The sequence below is a fragment of the Bos taurus genome, chromosome 10 (genome assembly GCF_002263795.3).
Source record: "Bos taurus isolate L1 Dominette 01449 registration number 42190680 breed Hereford chromosome 10, ARS-UCD2.0, whole genome shotgun sequence".
In the NCBI taxonomy this organism is placed as follows: domain Eukaryota; kingdom Metazoa; phylum Chordata; class Mammalia; order Artiodactyla; family Bovidae; genus Bos; species Bos taurus.
In genome coordinates this window covers 48045878-48069105 of record NC_037337.1, presented here as the reverse complement: position 1 = coordinate 48069105, position 23228 = coordinate 48045878, and the positions used below count along the sequence as shown (strand labels likewise).

General features: G+C 33.4%; 1 protein-coding gene across 2 annotated transcripts in view; it reads right to left on the bottom strand.

The window, feature by feature from the left end:
* Positions 1–23228, bottom strand: part of VPS13C (vacuolar protein sorting 13 homolog C) — a 181339-nt gene that overhangs the window by 147228 nt on the left and 10883 nt on the right. For both annotated transcript variants that reach the window (XM_003586568.6, XM_002690847.6), the window contains exons 2-7: positions 22143–22186; positions 21428–21470; positions 17227–17322; positions 14953–15054; positions 4714–4823; positions 1841–1900 (exon numbers count right to left, since the gene is read on the bottom strand). In XM_003586568.6, coding sequence (XP_003586616.2) covers positions 1841–1900; positions 4714–4823; positions 14953–15054; positions 17227–17322; positions 21428–21470; positions 22143–22186 — 455 coding nt within the window. The remainder of the gene's footprint in view (positions 1–1840; positions 1901–4713; positions 4824–14952; positions 15055–17226; positions 17323–21427; positions 21471–22142; positions 22187–23228) is intronic.

The following is a 23228-nucleotide window of genomic DNA, read 5'->3' as shown; positions in this document are numbered from 1 at the left end:
GAATAAAAAAAAAAAACAAAGAGCTAGCTAGGCAGTAGTTAGATGTGGCTGAGTGGAGTCAGAGGAGGTTAAGGAGAGGCTTTTCAATTTTAATATAAAGGAGAGACTTAAATGTGCTTAAATGGTTAGAAGACAGAGGTGGGCAGGGAAGAAGAGTTGAAGATTTAGGAAAGAAAAGGAAATTGACAGAAATAAGGAAGAAAGGACAAAAGGTAGAAGAGAATGAGAGAAAGTCGGGGAAAGGCTCCTAAGGACATGGGCGAGGATGGGATCCAATCAGAGGTGGGGAGATTATCTAAGATTTAAGAGTTAGTCTGCATTTGAAAAGATGGAAAAAAGGAATGGTACAGATACAGAAAGAGGTGAGTCTGCTATTATTGTTGTTATAATAGTCAATGTAGTAGTTGAAGCAGAAATTGAGCCAATGTGGCAAATACTTTATTCAAACTATTTAATAAATCATCACAAAAACACTAAAATACAGCTAATACTGTAGTAATGAATGGAGGTTGGATAGAAGGAAACCAACATGGTAACCATACAGTAAGGTGTCACAGGTGCTTTGATAAAATGTGAAGGGGAGTATTTTTAAAAAAGAAATAGTAAATTCTAAGAGTGAAGTAAAAAAAAAAAAAAAAAATGAGAAACAGTAATATCTCAAGGAAATATTAAAACCTGAATAAATCACCAGGAAGTTTAAGGGAAAAGAGTAACACAGGCAAAGAAAACCATATGAAAAATCTGAGGAAAGATACAGAGGATCAAACAACAAGAAACTACATCATCCTTACACCCTAGTACTCCTGCCATCAGTCAATGCAAACTAAGTCACATGACTATGTTGTGTTTTTCATTTGGTCTGCTAGAAGCTCAATATTAAATACTGACCTTTCTTATGACTAATATTGTTAGTCTCATTTTTCTGAAACGATTATGTCTCTACCTTTCAGAACACAGATTCTGGTTCTTCGAAAGTATTATAGGATTATTTCTTTTTTATTGAAAGCTATTTCAAATTTATTTTGGAGACAAGCAAAGGATAAACGGTGTATTAAACACTAGCTTCCTTGACTCCCTTTCCTTTATTTCTCCAATACCTGTTAATTTTTTTTTTTTGCTTTGATCTTCAACTGATGTATATCTCTACTTCTCTGTATGTATGTATCATTCTTAAGGAATCCATGGAACAAAGACCTTTTTCTGTTTAATAGACTACTTCTCTTTCCTTTTCCTTCGTCTTCTTTCCTTCCTAAGGCCCTCTTCACATAACTAATCAAAAGGCAAAAATATACCCAATGTGATTTACCACTCACTGTCCTTAACTTTAAAACATGTTCCTACCACTTAGTTGTCCATAATAGAAAAAAAAAAAAAAAGTCCAATCAGGATATACCCACTCTATATTTTAAAAGAAAAAACAAACTGCATTGTAAAATACTTAATCAAAATAAATTATGTATATTTCAATATAATAAACACACATATACATACATATAAACAGATACACATGTACAAGCTATTTGGAAATTATACTGTGGATAAGAAAGAACTTGACTCTGGAAATCTATCTTCCCCTAATTTACTACACATTTAAGATACAGCTTTTAAGACCTTCAAAACACTTGTTCTTAATATTTCTATATTTGTTAAACTCAAAGATAAAATAATTACAGAATATAATAAAAGTATCACTAAAAATAATAAAATTTCTAGAAAAGCTGTAGAAAGGTTACACAAAAAAATAAAATAGCTATTTGCAGCAATAGCTGATTTTAGGAAATTCACCCTGAGAATAATATTTTACAGATTCCACAGAAATTTTAAATAAGGTCAACTTTACCAATAGACTAAGTTCTCCCAGTGTGACACCAAATGAAAGAGGCCGCGTTGGATCTGATACCTGTCAAAGAAAAAAAGTGACATTAAAATACACTCATAGTGAGGATAAATCCACTTTACACTCTACAACAGGCAACACAGGACAAAGAATTTACAAGGAAGTTACACAACAGAAATGGATTTGTGGAGAAGAAAGGGAAGGAAGACACTAACATGGCTGAGATTTTCCATATTTTGTAGGCATGACACTAACATGATACTTTCCCAGTGGAACTATTTTTTTTACTAGAAGTGAGAACACTCACTAAACAGATTCTTGCCCAGATAGTTTAAAAGAGATAGTTTCTTTATGTATACCACTAAAGATGTTCTTCATAGATAAATAAAACAAGGAGTTGCAGATAAAACAGTGCCACTAAATTATTTACAAAGATTTTCACATTTAGAAACGTGAACTGTCTCTCTACACCTTTAATTTCCAATGACACTTAAAAAAGAATGTTTGTTAGAAGATGCTCAAGATCCCTAATATTTAATTTCCTCAATCCCTTAACCCAAAATCTGCCATTATTAAACTGATCTAGTTCTCATCTTCAATATCTAATAATATTTATACACAGTGCTTAAACTGTGCTATTGTGTGTATGATGACTTTGTTTTTGACATCTCAGAGATGTACAAAAATTAGTGTTTTTTGGTCATGAAAGAAAATAGGGAAACTAGAGACAAGAGAAAAATCATATAATGTTCTAAATCATCCATCAGGGACTTGAGTCACATACACCCTTCTCAAACAGGAAAACCATGATCTGGTATAGCTGTAAAGAAGGAGCTTTGTGAGCTTTGTTTTTAATATCAGATATATTATGGTTTGTGGCAAAATATATTTGCTTCATTCTCATATTCATCTTTTTAGGCCTATGGATATCGAGCTCAAAATAGCTTGCAGCTATTTCAGTAGGAACTTTAATAAAGCACAACTCCTCAGCTGCTAATGCACTACCCATAAATTACTGCTGTCATACAAAGAGCATCTTTATGATAAATTATACTCCCCCTACCCTCATTTCTATATTTTTAACTATCCTTCCACACACAATAATTAAGGTAATCACACTGAAAGAGGCAAGATACAAGGAAGATCCCTTTGCGCTTTTAATTTTTTCTGTAGATTATTTTAATATATTTTGTCACTGACACCAACTTAACTGTAATTGATGTTACTTGTCCCACTCCTGTGCATCTCTGTATTTTTTCATTAAAGAGAAAGAAATAACGTACCTTTCAAACTGTACTTGCTCAGTAGAAAAGCTTAGTTCAAGTTTAAACTGAAAGTGGGAGGGACGGTCAAGAGAGAAGGGACATAGGTATACCTATGGCTGATTCAAGTTTATGTTTGGCAGAAGCTAACACAATACTGTAAAGCAATTATCCTTCAATTAAAAGTAAAAAAAGTTTTAAAAGCTGAGATTATTATTCATCAACATACCACACTGGCTTTAAGAATAATTCTTTTACTTCCATGACAAGTTGAGTTCTAAGTTTGTTTTAAACAAGGCAATTTATGAATTAGGCTTTTTAGACATTTGTTTGTAAAATTCTGTCTACTGGACTTTCCAGGTGCCTCAGCAGTAAAGAATCCACCTGCCAATGCAGGAGACGTGAGTTCGATCCCTGACCCAGGAAGATCCCACGTGCTACGGAGCAACTAAGCCACAACTACTGAGCCTGTGGTCTAGAGCCAGGAGCCGTAAGTACTGAGCTCATGTGCTGCAACTACTGAAGCCGGGACACGCAGAGCCCACGCTCCACAACAACAGACGCCACTGCAGTGAGAAGCCCAGGCCCGCAACTAGAGGGCAGGCTCTGCTCACCACACCTAGAGAAAAGCCCACAGCAATGAAGACTCAGCAGAGCCAAAAAAAAACATTTCAGTCTAATGATGAGCTAGGTTTTTCAGACATTTGTTAGCAAAATTCAGTCTAATGACTATAGAAAACCAAAACATAAAGTTGGTATAAGACGGAGATGGTATATCTTGAAAAACTACAAGTGTATCTTACTGAATATGAACTGAAAAAAGGGACTTATCAGGAAAGTAAAATAAATTCTCTATATGGCAGTATGACTTTAAATGTAATCTAAACTTAGAGCAAACTAAAAACAAAAAAGAAAGCAACTCATTTTTGGAAAAGATGAAAAAGCATTTCCAATTGGTTACATAAATGAAAAAATTCAAGGCTTTTCAATTATGCTTCAAACTTTAAGACAAAGCAATGCACATTAAGTTTAAAATATTGATTATGTTTTAATTGAAATTAATCAAATAGTTCTTAATCAACTAACGTTAAGCTTTTAGTTATCAGTAAAGTGGTTTCTAAACATTGCTCCACATGTATGTGAGTAGCTGTGTGTGCTAAAATCCTGTGTGGTAGAATGTAAAGTACATGAGACTACCAGCCAAGTGACCTAGGTTTTAGTCCCCTTTCTAACAACCACCATTGTAACCAATTACTTCATTACCTCTGGGAACCAAATTTTTTGTCTTTGTAAAAAATAAAAAAATTAGTTCCTTAAAGCTTTATTAGTCTAAGTCTTTAAACAAAATTCAAAATAAATAATAAAGGAAATCCAAAAATCTCTTAAATTAGCTTTAGAAAGAAACATATGGTGGTTTATGATATATTTACACATTTAATGTAAAAAGCTTAATGCTAATAAGGAGATACGGTAGTGTACTAATCAGGAAAAACTTAATCTTGGATTTAAAACTGCCATGTATGGGCAAATCAATAATCAATAATTAATAATAATAATTAATCAATAATTAATGTCATAAAACACACAATTACTTACACCAAGTAAACTACTTACATCATCTTCATATTTAATGTGAATGTCTGTGATTTTTACTTGTACATTTTTAATTACTTGAGTTGCCAATTTTTCCAAAAATGTATCCTTTTTGGCTTCTTTTGCTTTATCTATAAAAAATACAAAAATACAAGTTCAAGAGCTGAAATTATCACATAATTCATAATCAATGATCAAGGATAGCTAAAGTACTACTCAACGGGAATTACAACCTATTCCTTGCTTTATTTTAGATTTTAATATGCATTTCCAACTTAAAACTTATTTTTCAGCCACTATATCAACAGGGAAATCCCTAAAACTTATTTTGAAGTTACATCATAATCTAACATTTATTTTACCTTTGAAGACAGAAATCAAGTGGCAATGTGTATAAATAACACATGGCATAAAAACCACTTTTACCTACCTTTTGAGCGATCAAGACCTTTAAAAGGTTTCTTAAAATGTTTTTTGTGCTTTTTACGTTTACGTCCTTCTCAGTGGAAGCATTTTAGTGAGAAAAGGATAAAATTCAAGTTAGCAGACTAGAGGACAGAAGAGAACAACAAGAGACTTCTTCCTGACAGCAAATTTAGTACAATTCACCGTATTATATTCTAAACTGACCTGTTACTTCAATACAGGCAGAAATTCACAAACCTTTTTTAGTCTAGAATAACCTTCTGTAATAAAGAAAGTAACTTGGCAGATGCAATTACACAAAAATTGAGTAAAATATCTGTACACAGTGCCCATTAGAATATTTACAACTGCTTATAATATAAACTTTAATTTTTAATTTCAACATTGCCAAAATATTGGAAATGTAATAATGACAGAATATGTATGGTAGGAGCACAAACGAAATGAATGGGTAGGTTGCTGACAGATGACTTCCTCTGAATGATACACCTCACAAAAACAGGATCCTTTGCAGTCTCGAGGATATAAAGAATACAAAAAGGGAAAAAAACTGCACACAGAATTTTACATTTAGCTTAATAATTCCTTTAGTATCTCTTTTATTTGGCACTGCCTTGTTTCATGGCATTAACCCAAACCTATCTTACCCAACTTATAAATCTTTACATTCAACTGCCTGCTACACATCAAATCCAGTCCTCACTCTTGGGGCAGCCTCTGTATGGTCTCCCCTGTCTCCAATCTCCACTCTTTTCTCTGATCTAACCTCCTCTGACCTAATACGACCAGATTCACGTCTTCCAAAATACTATTCACAGCCTGTTAATCCCTGCTCAAAATTATTTTAAAGGCTCTTTGTAGCCTGCCAAATAAAATGAGAAAGTGTTTGCATGACACAGAGGTCCTTTTATGATCCAGTCCCTATCTCTCTGTCCTGTTCTATCTTCTGCCACTCATCCTTGCACTGGACACTTCAAGAAGACTACTGCTACTTTCCAAAACAAGCTATAACTTTAAAAAAAAAAAAAAAAAAACACTTTTTATTTTGTCCTAGTGTATAGCTGATTAACAATGTTGTGACTGTTTCAGGTGAACAGAGAAGGGACTCAGCCATATATGCACATGTGTCCATTCTCCCCTAAATTCCCCTCCCATCCTGGATGCCACATAACACTGAGCAGAGTTCCATGAGTACAAGCTATAACTTTCTAATGCCTTACTGCCTCTACACATAGTAGATTCCCTGAACTTAGTTTGCTCTCCCTCAAGTTCTTCAGGCAAATTCCTAGGAGGCTTTCAAATCTCAGGTCCAGCACAACTGCATGTGCAATGCCTTCTTCAACTTTTCCAAGGATCTCCAAGGCCATCCACTCTAGTACCTTATGCAGACTTCCACTAAGCAATGAATACACTGTATTTGAAGTATCTGCACAACTGGTTTGTTTCTAGTCAGGAGGAGTCCTTCATTAGGACAAGAATTATAATATCTAGGCACAAAGCACATGATATGTATCTATTCAACTGAATCAAAGTTATCTACATTTGGATATTAAAATAAAATATATAAGCTCAATTAATGTTATAGAGAATACATTGATATTTAGCTCGAAATTTTAAATTTGTTCTTCCTTGATATTTTAAAGCAAATTATCCTGCCACTACAAGAACTAAGAATCAAATTATCAAGTCCTGGATTTTAAGCATAAGACCCTAAGTTTCAAGAAGAAAATATTTACTAAACCTGTAACAAACAGGACTTTGCTATTACCAGGAGTTCTTGTCACAGTGATGGTCCCCTAAATCTTTTTCATTTACAAATAAAACATTCAGCGACGTTCTCAGAGAAATACTATTTGAAAAGAAATAGCTAAGAAAGCCAGAGAAGCCCTGAAAACCATCCCACTTAGGGAGAAAGTTTTCGGAGACAGGATTCAGCTGCCTGGGTGTAGAGTCTGGAGTAACTCACCCTTCTCATCTGACCTCCTATTATCCTTCTGGGTTCACATTTGTCCTAGAACCTTGTTCTGTCTTTGATCTCAATGTTAGATGCACCATGTTCCAAATGGTTTCAAACTCTAATCTGAGTACTACAGAGTCTTCATTTAATCTGATGGATAGTCACTTTCTAAAGCAGTTCTCAAATGTTTTGGTCTTAGGGTCCCTTTAATACACTTAAAATTTAAGAACCTTAACCAGCTTTTCATTAGGGTGGGTTACAGATACTGATATTTACCACGTTGGAAATCAACACTGAAAAGCTTTTTAATAGTTATTAACTTATTAAATAACCCATTATGCAATAGCACAGGTAACGTGTATTTATAAAAAATAACTATGTTTTCTGAACAAAAACTTGTAATGAGAAGACTGATACGGTTTTACAGTCACAAATCTCCTTAATGTCTGGTTTAGTAGGAGACTGCTGGATACAAATACCTGCTTTTGCCTTTGCTCTTTTAGGATCTATTGTTTAGGTTGGAGTATGTGAGGAAAATCTGACCTAATTACAGAAATGTAATAGGAAACAGGAGGAACATCTTCATCTTTTGCATATGACCATCTTTTCATGTAATTATGGATACTACATCAAACTCAACCAGTGATAGCTTCTTAAAGCTGTACCTTGGAATCTGAAACTATCCGTCAATTTTTCGTCTAAATTAAAGCCGGTCTACTGTGCACTTTAATACATTCATAATCTTTTACCACACTTTTATAATACAGAAATACTGCTTCATTGAATTATACAGATCTTATAAATGCGGAGTCATTTTATTTTTTAATATGAAAAATCACATTGTTAATACCACCAAAAATCTCATCAGAAAAGTTTTTGAGTATGGGAAGCTGTGAAGCTCAAAGTAGCAAATACAAATTCCCCAAAATTCTAATTTTTGTTCAAAAGCTCAAATCTTATTGCTGGTAACAAACAGTGTCAGTTCTTTTTTCTTAAAGCTGTGTTGTTGAAATGTCTACCAAACACCCAAATCTGAGTAATAATCGTCTGTCAGCCATTCTTTGAAGTAAAATGGCTTTCCATGAAAAAAGCAACTAGTTCCACTAGTTCAACTAGTAAGATCAGAAAACCCAAACAACTGCACAAGTATGTTCCCTTGAGACAATTATCCTCCTTCAGTCTACAGAAGTGCAACATGTATGCTTCCTCTTTTGTCACAAAATGACAAAGACACATATACTCAAGAGCTGTAATCTATTAAAATTAAATGGTTTCTATTTCATCAATGGTTTTCTTAAGCAAAATTGCTGCTTCTTCCATTCTATTTTGGTTTTTACTGTGCGTGACTGGCAGGGAACAATACAATAGCTCCTGGCAGTAGAGTTTGGTGCCACTGCCTTAAATCATGGGAAGGCAGCCAGCAATCTTACACAACATTGCTTTTGCACCATCAGTACCAATGTCAATACAGTGGGGAAAAAAAATAACGTCTTAGAATTATTATGAAAATAGTTTTGACTTTTTGAAAATCATTGCTCCAGAAAAAAAATTTTTAATGAGTAAATATACACTCTCAAAGAATCAGACACAACTGAGCGACTGAACAACAACAAATATACACTCAGGAACTGAAAAAATGAAAGCATTGTAAAGAACACATGAAGTCCAGGGCAACTAAACAAAAGACATCTTCAACAAAATTAACTGTTCTCATTTCAGAATCATCAAATTCTAGGCCAAGTTTAGTTTTTTGGTTTTGTTTTTTTAATCCAGGCTAATACACATTTTTGGAATAAAAAGAAACTCTGAATCATGAAGTTTTACTTTAGAGTGACCTCTGTCTGTTTTGTTTTGTTTTTTAAGCACTGCTTGCTGCCCAGTGATTTTTTTTACATATTTAAATAGGCCACTAGAACTCATTTGTATCCTGGAGGCAGGCTGCACTTAGTAAGATCAGAAAACATTGCCCCTGGCAGTCTACAGAAGTTGGTTCCATTATAACCCACAAAATTGGACAGTGAACCATGAGTTATCTTTTATATTAAACAAAGTGACTCTAAGACAAGAGTCAGTCACTCTTACTCAAGGGGCAGATTTGTTCAAAGAGAAACTCCTTTCAGGATAATTTCATTCATGCTATGAAATTTGCCATGCAACTCATCCTTCCATTTGTCATAATGAACCTAAAAATGAAAGAAGTTTCTAGCAGCAAAAGTAATTCTATCATAATGCTTATTGTGGTTTATATCTTGAAATAGAGATGCCAATTGCCTGCCACTTAATCGAAACAAATTTTAAGTGTGACTAAGTTAATATAACAAGTTCCTGAGAAGTTATAGATAAATATATTTAAAATATTTTAGTATTTAAATATTGTTTAAAATATTAGAAATTATTATTTTAATGTGCTTGGTAAACTTCCTAAGATACAAAAAAATCCTACTGTAAATCCTAAAACAGTCAGCCTTCAAATCTGCCTTTTTTGTGAGACTGTCCAGGACAGTAGTCTACATGTGCTGCAAAGCTGCTACACAGATGAAGCAAATCAGGGAGGACAGGAGAAGAAAGTCAGGGAAACATCTTTTATCAAGGTCCTAAATAAAGTCTCACTCCAAAAAATAAAGGTTCCATTTTACTGCTTTTTACAAGTTTGAGAACCACTGCTACAGAAGAGAAATCGTTTAATTGAAAAACTACTATACTATTGAACGAAGTCAAAAAGGCAGTCCAGATTTGGAAGTTATCCACAGATCAAACTGTAAACTGCATAAGGCAGTGGGCTGGGTCTGTTTCACCCCACGAACACTGAGCATCCAGCATAGTCTTCCTACTAGAAGACATTAAGCATTTGGTGAGTGAATAAATGGCTGCAGAAGATGGAGAAACGAAATGACAGTGAAGGGGAAAAACATGAATTACATTTCCATATTTTCTAAAAGGATGACATGCCATATAAACTCCATTAAAAGCACAAGCATGGATAAGAATATAATTTTGTATGTAGCTCAGTATAATTAACCGTGCATACCCACCAGGCTTTATGTCCTTGTAAACAAAGTTTTCCAAGCCATATATGAACTCCCCTGAATGTGCGCCTGCATCCGCACGGCAGCAATAACCAAAATGCAAAGCATTTTAAGACATCTTTAATTTCACATGTAAAATACATCTGAACTCAGTTCAAAGAATTAGACATCAGATAACAGAACAAGTAAAATCCAGTGACACTAAAACAACTTACTTCTACGGAAATATTCTCAAGTGACACCATTTCCATTCTTTCAACAGACAGGCTCTGTTTTCATATATTAAAACAAAAACTCTTAATAATTAAAATTATAACAATTAATAATTTCAAGTTAACCAAAACAGACAAATATCAATTATGGCTAATGTCTCATTGATTTACCCAATTTTCAAAGAGAGTAAAAATCTGCTAATTTGGTTCCCTTTCTGCCCACCATTTGTTCATTTTCAGAAGGAAACACTGCTGCAATATTTATGCTAATTTTAGGGTTAACTGAAATGAATTCATCTTACTTTAGTATCATGTTCCCTTCAAAGACACACTATCTGAATCCTTTCTATTCATTCTTGTTAGTGATGGTTAGGTAACACCATCTTCCATTTTGCTCCCCAAATCCAGCTTATATACCACTACCCAAACACAGCCATGATCAAATCACTCTCCAGATTTTTAAAGAAAAAGTAACTTCCTGACTGTCTCACTGACTATCGATCAAAGTCCATTATAACGCAGTCAAGAGCCAGACTGAGTTCAAATTCTAGCTCTATCATTTTCTAACAGCATAACCTAGAACAAGCTATTTAACTTCCAGCTTCCTCAACTATAAAATGGGAACAATAAAAGCCATTAAAGCATAGAATTATGACTATTAAATGAGTCAGCTGATATTAACCACTTTGAAGAGTGACCCGCAAACAGTAAATTCTCAATAAATGTTAGCTGCTATCATTATCATCATCACCATCATGGTATTCAAATTTCTCAAAACCGATATAAACTTAGTTTTCCAACTCCCCTCCAGCTACACTATCAAAGTCCCAAATTCTTAGCAGTTCCCCATACATGCTCTACACTTTTTCATTTCACTATCGCCTTAACCTAGAACGCCCTCTCTCCCTTCTGCATACTCAGCTGAAATACAGACCTTCAGAGTGTCCACCCCGATCTCTGGCTGAACATGATAAGCCCTTTAGGAACTTCTGTAATACTCTAACTGCATCTCATTAATGAGACTCAACACCCTCTCCTGTCTATTACCATACATGAGGTCTCTGACAGTAGGCTACAGGAATTTTCTAATTTTTGTGTTTACAACAATGTGTTCAACAGACTGGCAGCAGACTTCTCAAAAGTACCTGGAAGTTAAAAGATTTTTACCCTTAAAATTCTAATGTTAAACTCAATATTCTATCCCCAGCCAAATCAAACAAGTGTGGAAATAAATTACAAAACTTTCAGACTTGAAAGGATCTTAAAAATTATATCCAGTGCATCCTTTCTTAAAAGCTATCAGAAATGCTTCAGCTAAACAAAGGAACAAAACTAAGAACAAAAGGCAAGGGACTCAATGAATTAAAAACAGAAGAGCAGTGAAGATCAGTTCTAGGATGACAATTATATAGCAGAACTAAAACAAACAAACAAAACACAACCAAAAAAACTGCTCTTCAAGAGGGCAAGGGGGACAGGGAGAGGACAACAGATGTGTTTGGACAACTGCAAAATAACACTGAGAGCCATATGATTGATAGATTTCATGTAGCACACAAAAGAATTTAAGGTAAATTTAAACAGAAGGAAAGAAGCATTTACAAATTTAAGAAAGAAAAACAAAAGGCTGGTGCAGAGGAAATATAATCACAGTATATTATCTGACCCATCCAGTGAACAGTAATTATTTTGTCACAGTAATATAAATTTTGACTCATAATTGGCCAAAAATTATGATACGACCATATTATGAGAAGATAGAAAGAGGAACTGAGGATGAAGGAAGATGGTAAGAGAGGTAAATTCCTTGACTACTGTGGAAGGAAATACAAGATAGTGCCTTACATTAATAAATTAGATAACCACAGAATGTTACTATTTCTAAAATGATGGCTCCCTCTAAGGAGTGAGTTGAAAGGGTAGAGAAGGGTGAAACAAGAAACTGACATTTTTCATAAATCTTTTTGGAAAAACTATTTGATTTCAGAGTTAACGTTAACTCTAAAATTTTAAGAGTTTTGATAAATTAATATTTTAAAATATAGAATCTATATAGCATTTGAAAATCTTTTGATTTTACTAGGAATTTAATATTACCCTTTACTTTACAATAGCCTTTCCAAAAAAATAAATTTAGTACAATGAAATAAAAGAAGAAAAATATCAAGAAATTTATTTTGACAGTTAAGCAAGCTCTCTAGAAATGAACTTGTATTTCAATTTTCTTTTTTTCCCACATAATAGTGGGCAGGCACTCTATTTTATCAAATGAAACAAACTGAGTAAAAGTACATCTTTAAAGCAGATCAGACTAAAAACTCTATTTTCATTTTTATCAACTGCTGCTTATAGTTAAATCATTTTCTCTCCTTATCTCTGAGTCTCCATATATAAGCAATAGTACTTTTGTGCTTTCAAACTCAAGAAATAAGTGGGAAAATAATAAGTAAAAAAAAATAAAGTATAGTAATCAAGTCAAAACTGTTAATTAAAAATGATGAAATGGAAAGCATATAAAGGCCAGGGTTGTCTTTAATCATTCACATGAACAACATTATATGAAGATAGGGTCTATATTCATATAAACTAGAGAAAGTACTTAAATGCAGTCAAAATGACTAAATGTATTTCTTAATAATTGAGAAAAAAAATCTCTATCAACATATTTCCCAACTTCTGAATTTATCTCTTTTATACTTGGAGCATTTTGTTGACAAATCTAATAATGTTAATGAAACTGAGTTTCAATTTCTGAATCTTAGTTCTATACTAACAAAAATTAAACTTATCATCCAAGAAGCTACAATATAATGATTATTTATAAGCTTAACAGCCCCATTTACACAAGCTTAGTACTACAGATGTTGATGCTCTATAGATTTATCAAATCATCCTTAACAATCTCTCTGCCAGACCCAAAAATAAGTTTCCAAAGTATTAACAACCCAGTGACTTAGCAGTAGCAGTAGTCAAAATTCACAAGCACTTAATACAAAATGTATAGCAAACTATCATTTTGCTGATTAAGCTGTCAACTACTAAAACGGAGAGAGTATATACCATGCTTTCTCTTATAGTTCACTGGAAACACTAAAATATTTTGAAAGCAATCACAGTTATTTCTATTCCAAAAAAAAGAAAAAAATGAGTTTGGGGTTTGTTTCTCAAGAGGGAAAATATAAATTATATATATTATAAATTAAAAGTATATAATTACATGTAACAGCAATATATCCAACCATACATATACCAATTGATGACTACATACAATTATATGTATGTGTATTAACAAACAGATTTAATCTGAACTGATTTAAGGAAGAAATTAAATTCTAGTGCTCTCTAAGCCTTTTTCCTCATATTAAAATTAATAAAACTATTTCTAATTAACCAATATTAAGTAAAAAGAAATATTCACACTGAATTGGCATAAAACAAAACCATGACCACTTTGCTTTGTTTGGCAGATAAAAGTGACAGAAATTAACAAAACCATTTTCATGGAAATACAGATCCTTAAGTTTCAGCGGAAATATAAGATACAGTTAAATATGAAAAGAGAAAGGAAAAAAATGTTTAGACTTTTAAATTTTTCTACCATTAAAAACAGCCTCTGTATCTGAAATATTTTAGTACTTTTCTGTAAAAGAATCAGTAATTCTGAATAAGGGAAAAACAGCCAGGGAAAAAAGAATTAGAATCTTTGACAAAGAATTTTAATAAACAAGCTATTTTTAAGAGAGATTTCTCTTGATTTAATTAAACATCAGCAGCTTAAGCATCTTATTATAGTATCTAAAAATAATTTCTATCATTTCTAACATTGGCCATATCTTTAAAGAGAGACCAAAGAGAAATGCCTTAGGCATTTCTAGTACCATCTTCTTCCATCATAGAAATATATAAACATGCTACCAAATGATGCAAAAATGATGTAAAATGCCATTAATTTTCATACGCCAACCAGCAATCAGAGTATGATTTGCCTTGAAAGAGAAAAACAAACTTGGAAAGGCTTGGAAATGCCTTCAACTCACCATCCTACAGACTACTCGGTTTTATCCTATCCTTATTCTTGCTCCATAAACCAAATTAAAACAGTCACCAGATTTATTTTTAGATAAAAACAAAATATTAAAACTTAAGATGTTAAAATGTTGAAATCTGAAAAACCAATTTTTAACAATTATCCTGTATAATATGAAAAGATATAGCAAGGAAAAGAATTACAGCACCATTTCCTCTAAACATTACTTCACTATATTAATATGCTGAACTTTATTATCTTTCAACAACACAGGTGAAAATATAGACAAAGAAACCATTAACCTTTGGCAAAAACAAACAGGACTACAAGAACTCAAAGAATTTGGGAAGTCTCCATAAAGTAGCATAGTAGATATGACTGGTTAAGAAAAGTAAGAAAATTTAACTGGCAGTGAGATAAAATAATCACAAAGGCAATGATTCCTAAATGTGTCATTAAAATCTTTACAATCAATATTATGAGATATGATATTAAAAGATTCTTTGGAACAATAGCTTATGAAGGCTTATGAAAGAATCCTCTTTACAGAATATTAAATGTATCTAAAACATAGGTATATGTACATTTTTCTAAAACATAAACATATTGTACCTTTCTCTGCTGCTTTTTGAAGGGCTTCTTCAATTCGGGATAACTCTCTCTGTTTAATATCTTGCAAGGATTTTTCTTCCTTTTCAGCATCATATTTAATACCTAAAATATGTATATAGTTAATTCACATATCAAGAAAGGCAATAATAAATAAATAAGCAAAGTTCAGCCTCATTATAATATTGTGTGTATGTGTAACAGGTAATCTTTGTAAGCAAAAAACATTTATATTCTTTAGATTGGCTTTACAAAAAGTTTACATAAATGATTCCTATCTACTTACAAAGTTCACATCAAAAGGAAAAGGAAGGAAGGAAAGGAATTAAAGGGAGAAAGAATACAGGAAAAAGGATGATTGGGGGAAAGGGTGAGTAGGAAGGTAAAAGGGAAAAACAAAGAGAAGGCAGAAAAAACATCCAAAAATTTCCAGTTATTAGATCTGAGTGGTAAAATTTTGAGTAACTACAAAAACATGTAAAATCCAATATCAGCTGGTATCAGTGTAAGATTGATTTAAAAAAAGACTTTGAGAAAGTAATTCAAGAACATGTATCAACAATCATAAAATACACAAAATCATATCCTTTTAATTTAGTAATCTCATTTCTGATCACGTACCTAAGGAAAAAACACAAAATGAGAAAGATATCTATAAGGAGGATGAGTTATAATGTTCACTGTAACAGCAAAAACCAGTTGGCAGTCCATAATAAAATATCATATAGCCTTTCAAAATTGTCACTATCACCATGGAAACTGTGGTTTTCATATTTCATCAAAAATAGCCCTTTTGCACTGTTGGTGGGAATGTAAACTGATGCAGGCACTATGGAAGACACTATGGAGATGCCTCAAAAAAACTGGGAGTAGAACTACAACATAACCCAGCAAACCCCACTGCTTGGCATACACCCTGAGGAAACCAAAATTGAAAAAGGCACACGTACCCCAATGTTCACTACAGCCCTATTTAGCTAGGACAGGGAAGCAACCTAGATGTCCATCATCAGATGAATGGATAAAGAAGTCATGGTATATAAATACAGTGGAATATTACCCAGCCATAAAAAGGAACACATTTGAGTTAGTTCTAATGAGATGGATGAACCTAGAGCCTATTATACAGAGGGAACTTAAGTCAGAAAGAGAAAAACAAATACCTTATATTAATACATGTACATGGAATCTAGAAAGATGGTACTGATGAACCTATTCGGAGCAACAGTGGACATGCCAACATAGAAAACAGACCTACAGACATGGGTGGGGGAAAGCAGAGGGTGGGATGAACAGAGAGAGCAACATGGAAGCAGATACACTACCATGTGCAAAATAGATAACCAGTGGGAATTTGCTGTGTGACTCAGGGAACTCAAACCAGCACTCTGTAACCTAGAGGGGTGGGAGGTAGGAGAGAGGTTAAAAAGGAAGGGGACACATGTATACCTATGGCTGACTCATGCTGATGTATGGCAGTGGCCAACACAACATTGTGAAGCAATTTTCCTTCAATTAAAAATAAGTTAAGTTTGGAAAAAATATATATACACATACTAAGCAAAGAAGCTGGATCCATGTTACATATATAATGTGATAAATGCTATGTTAAATCAAGCATGTATACAGTAAAGACTGGAAAACAAGTTATAAAAATACAAACTGTCTTTTATGGTTTATAAAACAAGTAACTTTTCCCTAAAATATCTGAACTTTTCTTAACATTATATTGATCTCAAACTGAAAAAAAATTAATAAAATTAATAGTGAAAGATATTACTTTGAAAAACATCACTACTTTAAAACATTCATTGAAAATTAAAATACTATAATGTATAATGAGAAAATTACCTACTTTATACATGCTTTTGAAAGAACATTCACTCAAAATCAGAAGCAACAAAATGGGAAAAAAATTTCCAATCTGTAGATTAACATGACAGTACATTTTTTAAAATTTATTTACTTTCATTCTCAAAAGTAAATCTGTCTAATGCATCTCAACAGAAGACTTAGTTGTAAAATAATTATTCACAGAGAATATAATAAATTTCACAAATGGTTGAAATTACTCTTTCCAACAACAATATAAAATACTTTATATAAAATGTGGCTATGTATGTATATGTAAAATGCATGTATGTGTGTATATATATGAGTATGATTAGTTTATTTAAATTATGTTCTGTTTTACTAAACATATTAAAATATTTAACCAAAGTAACAATTTAATTTTACTATGACTTTACTGAATGGTTATAACCTAAAATAACTTACTTGCTCCTGGGACAACAAGCAGGTATAATCCCTCTAGAGTTGCAACAACAGCTTCGCCATAAAGGTTCTTCCAAGGAATCTTCAAAGTTAATTTATCTAAACAAACATGATTTCAACTTTCTTATTTGGATGCTCAAGAAGATATACATTTCTCGCTTTCCATTAAGAGAAAAAGTATACAAAACCCTTCAGATATAGAGTATGAACATTGCTCAGAAAAAAAGAAACTAACACAGTTTAAAACATCTTTTTATATTACTATTAGAAATAACTATTCACATTGTGCTTTATATTTTTTAAACTTTTTGATAACTATTATTTCATTTAATATTCCCAAACTATAAGAAAAATGAGGCAACTATTGCTTTGGTTTGGAAAAAAAGAAAACTCGGTCCCAGGCAGGTTTAATTATTTGCTTAAGTCCACTCAAGTCATCAATGGAACCAGAACTGATGATCTAAATATGGTACATGCTGTTCTAGTCACACCTGCAACCTCATCTCTACAGCATCAGTGTAAAAGAGTATCTGTTCAAGATCCCAGGAATTGAACCAGCAACACAGATTAGAGCACCAAAGGAAAAGACCTTTGACAGTATGCTAAATTGCTACAACTAGAAGAGGCCAACCCTGAAGGCAAGGTATACTGTTTTATGATTACCAGTATTATAAAGTGACAGGCAGGTCAGACTAGTTATATTCCAAATATTACATGAAAGGAAGAACACATCTTCTCTGTTAGAAATAATGGTATTAATATCAAGTCCTTCAGAGACTGGCCTACAGAAACTTTCTCACCCATAATGTAGATGAACTACCCTAAGTGTCACTAAGCCAAGTTTGGAGTTTTATGGGAAAAAGCTATGCAAAGCAGGAGAGAGAAGATAAAAAGGGCATATTTTCAGCTAAATTTTGAAATGGGCAAAAATCTGTCTTTGGTATCTTTCCACACTATTATTTCTTTATGCTCTTCCCAATCACTAGTATGCCCTCTTTTCAGGTCTCCAGGCAGCACAATGTCCCAATCTGCCCTCAACTGTATCAGAGCAATTCTACCCAAACCTTTTCACCCCTACAGTTTTCCATGTTCCAAAATTAGATACCTTCTCTCATCACAATTTAAAAAATAATGACCCTATAAAAGCTATAGTTCTCTCAGTACTGCCGATCAGATTCTTAAGACAAAAGAATCTGATTCAACTAAGTCATGCTAATATGTGAGTGACTAAACTACTTACACCATCAGAATCACTGGCACTTTTAAATCAAGATGCTGAAAGCTCAAAGAATTGTTGACCTGGATAAAAAGCTGAAGAAGAAATAAAATAATGTAATGTAAGGGAGGATATTTTGCTTCACCTGGATGGCTATGGAGGCAAGCCAGTTTTGGCTGGGAATCTCTTACCGAGGTTAAAATCCAGAATTATTTCTCCATCTAGATTTTTACTTTTCTCTAGCTTGTAACCCTGATGAGATCCTTAAATGGTTCCTACATCAGAGGAGCCTAGAGGTAAGGGCAGTACACTTCTGGGTCATTTCTAAGTCTGTTGATTTTATAGTGAGCACCACCTATATTTATAACAGATAGTGTTTTATTTGTAATTATCTCATCAACTCCTAAAAATAGATTTAATTGCCTTCTTGGTGAGCATGAGATTGAAAAAGTGGGAAATGCTTCTTTAATATACCAAAAATAAATTATCTGTTCTCTAAGCCTTTTTTCTCTCCTTTTACCATAACTCATTATCCTCCCGTCCTTGACTATTCTGTATTCCACTGAAATTAAGTTCCACTGCCTTCCTTTTATAAATCAGGAAAATTTTTTAAATTTTTAAGTAAAAGCAGTATCCACAAACATATCTAGCTCTTAGAAAATCAAAACATCCTTGGTGTACTTAGCCACACTAACTCGACAGGTTAGGTATAATATTTAAGCTAACAGTAATTTAAAAACTGTTAATTTTAAGCTAACAGTAATGTAAGTGCCTGATAAACCTCAAAACAGAGATAAGTATAAAGAAAATATGCTTTGCATCCTTACATGCAAAGTGTCTCTCCTAACTCAGTGAGTAACCTGGAAGAAAGCCATTAAATTCTTATAATACTTTAAAAGCAAAGAAAATAAATTCAGAACCATAGAAAACCTCTTCCAAAATATAAATTTTCTTGTAATAATACAATGAATAACATATAAGTTATTTAGGCAAATATAACTCACCCATTAACCTGGATATGAAGCTGCAATATTTTGTCCTAATTATAGATCTCCCTAGTATCTTTGAGGACAAAGATACCATAGTTACCCTTGCTTCTCCCACAGCTATGTATCTTAAAGGTAAAAGATTGAGTTAATAACTATAACTTCACTGGAGGATTTCAATTAAGCATGCAGGGCTACAATACATCCACAACACTGCTAAACAAGGCTCTGTGTAATAGACAAACAAAAAATATAATTTTTTGCCCTAGCAATATTTTCAATCTAAAGGAGTATCTCCTGTTTCAAGAGGAAAAAAAAAAAGAATTTACATTAAAATGTTTTAACTTATATAAAAGGAACACATATTTATGAAGTAATGCAGATTCACAGAAGTATTCAAGTAATTACTAAAAAGATGCTACGACAGTAAAAGACAAAGCCTTCCCTGAATACAAAATAATGAATGAAGAAGGAAAGCGATGTGGTGAAGTAGCAGGGTGACAGGGATGAAAGGAAGGATTGGTGGCATAAGTGAAAATTCTAAAGTAAGAGTAACTCATCTAGGGTTGTAATTTATAGCTTTTAAAAAGTAAAAACCAGGCAGCATGGAGAGTTGAAAAGACCTGCTATATTAAATGGAGAAGGCAATGGCACCCCACTCCAGTATTCTTGCCTGGAAAATCCCATGGACGGAGGAGCCTTGTAGGCTGCAGTCCATGGGGTCACTAAGAGTCGGACACGACTCAGCGACTTCACTTTCACTTTTCACTTTAATGAATTGGAGAAGGAAATGGCAACCCACTCCAGCGTTCTTGCCTGGAGAATACCAGGGACGGGGGAGCCTGTTGGGCTGCCATCTACCGGGTCGCACAGAGTCAGACATGACTGAAGCGACTTAGCAGCAGCAGCAATATTAAAATTCCTATTGAAAAATTTCTCCAACAAAGATGTATGCTTAGTTATGGATGATCTTAGTGTGAGAGTTTAGCTACACAGACTTTCAACTTAACAGAACATATCTTTTATACCACATTGCTGCACAATATATCAAGTGAAATGGCTGAATAAAACATAAGGGAAATTAGCTATACTTAAATTCTCTTTAGTCAATCCTAAAGAAAATCAACCCTGACTATTCACTGAAAGGACTGATGCTGAAGCTGAAGCTCCGATACTTTGGCCACCTGATGCAAAGAGCCGACTTGTTAGAAAAGACCCTGATCCTGGGAAAAATTGAAGGCAAAAGGAGAAGAGGGCGGCAGAGGATGAGATGGTTAGACAGCATCACCAACTCAACAGCCATGAATCTGAGCACACTCTAACAGATAATGAAGCAAGGGAAGTTTGGGGTCCTGCAGTCCATGGGGTTGCAAAGAATTGGACACAACTCAGCAACTGAGTTCTGAGTAAGGCTTCCCTGGTGGCTCAGAGGTTAAAGTGTCTGCCACCAATACCGGAGACCTGGGTTTGATTCCTGGGTCGGGAAGATCCCCTGGAGAAGGAAATGGCAACCCACTCCAGTATTCTTGCCTGGAGAATCCCATGGACAGAGGAGCCTGGTAGGCTACAGTCCACAGGTCACAAAGAGTAGGACACGACTGACCGTTCACTTTCACTTTTCACTTTCAGCAACTGAACAACAACAAATTCTCTTTACTAGAGTCTGCAAATTATACTGCTTTGAAATTTTAAAAAAAAATCTGCATATCAACTTTGAAAATGAAGATACTTTTCTGTGGTGGAACCAAAGCCTGAAAAATATCACTGCAGTTCAAATATCCTTCTAATTTAAAAGGTAATTTTCTACACTTTGCTCAAAAACTTCCATACATATACTAGGTACAGTATACATTAGGCTCAGAACTCCGAAAGCTCTAATCAACATAAGCCAAAAACCTATCACATTTTGTTCAAGCTAAGAAAGATGTCTGAGATTAAACAACAGGAAAAATAAAAAACTAAAAGGATGAAGAATAATTCAAATGAAGAGTGAAGTACTTACCAATTTGGCCAGCCTTGACTTTAAAAGGAACATCCAATTCACTCTTCAGAAGAAAGAAAAAAAAAATTAAACAACATCTTAAACTATTAAGTGCCCCCAAATCATCTCTGTAGTAATTATTTAAATACACGATCATCTCTAAGGAAAAATAAAATTTTTACATCTGAGCAACTCATAAAGGATATGTTTCATAGGTGAAAAAATGTTTTTATTAACTTACAATTGACTTTTAAGAAAGAATTCATAAGAGAAGCAAAATATAAACAAGGATGATAGAAAAAGAGTTTATAGTTAAAGAACATTTCATTTTCCAAAAGATACTATTTCCATCATAAGGAAAAAAATTCTTTTTCTAAATCTTCAATCTCAGATTTTCCTAGAATAAATCATTAAACAAATAATCACTTCATCTGGTACCTGGTACCAAGTACCCAGCAACCAGGGTTTCAAAGAGCTTATCAAATTAACTGGGTAGTCAACATAGTAAAGAATCTGCCTGGAATACAGGAGATTCCGGGTTCAATCCCTGGTTTGGGAAGATCCCCTGGAGAAGGGAATGGCTACCCATTCCAGTATCCTGGCCTGGAGAATTCCATGGACAGAAGAGCCTGGTGGGCTACAGTTCATGGTGTTGCAAAGAGTCAGACAGGACTGAGCAACTAACATTTTTACTTTCAACATAGTTTATATTAAAAAAAAAAAAAAAAAAACTTACCAGAGCATTTTCTTTGATCTGTAGATTATCCAAGGCCACATTACCTTTAAAAAAAAAAGACAAAAATTATAAAGTTAATACACCAATTAGTATTAGTATACCCCATCTTAATGCAGCACCAACACTATGCTGAATGCTAAGAAGTAAGCAAAGCAAACTTCAAGAATTTAAGAAGCTAAGGCACAAAAGAGTTGTTCTATATACACAAGAAGTATTAGTTATGGCATACTTTAGGTGAGCCCAATGCAAAAGAAATCATAAAATATTTAAACTGGCTAACATTTAAATAGACAATGAGAAAGAAACTGATGCCTTTCAGACTAAAGAACTCTAGAACTGAAAATATCTATATATCCATCATTTTGAATGATGAAGCCAAAATCTTAAAAGAAGGAAATAAAGAGGTTACTATTAGAACAGATCAATTATCCTGTAACCCAGAATCTTTTCCTTAATCATAGGGTCAGTGAATAATTTCTATAAGAATACAGTGCTGGTCTTTTAAAACTTCAAAGATCCTATTCCCCAGTAATTGTTTATGCTTCTACTATTCTCTCATTAGTCCAACTTTTTAAAAGTTTATTCAGATATTAAGTTATAAAAACAAAAGCCATAATGACACTATTGCATGACTCAAATTTTAAACACTGCACCTATATGTTCATACAGAATAAGTAAATATTGTTTACATAAAAATATAAACCAAAAAAAGTTTTCATTTCATGTAAATTCTCTAAAGATTACTAAAATGCAAGTTCCAACATGAAATACAAGTATAAATTATTCAATCATGCATTTTCTTAATCACTCATGACACATTTCTGTTTTTGTTTTGCTTTTTCAAAAAATACTATGCTTCCTATGCTCTCTCAAAACATTTCTCAATCAAGCAGTTTCTTTCTGGTGGTATTCTAAAAAGTATATTCCTCTATTATGCCACTGTTAAGAGATTCGCTTTTCCCCAGATCTCAGATTTATTCAAGCAAACATTTATTAAGCACTTACTCCAAGTCATGTACTGGAAAGAGAGAGAACAAGCCTGCTGGTTGAGGAAAGCAAATTTCTAAAATTTGGTTAATACTCTAT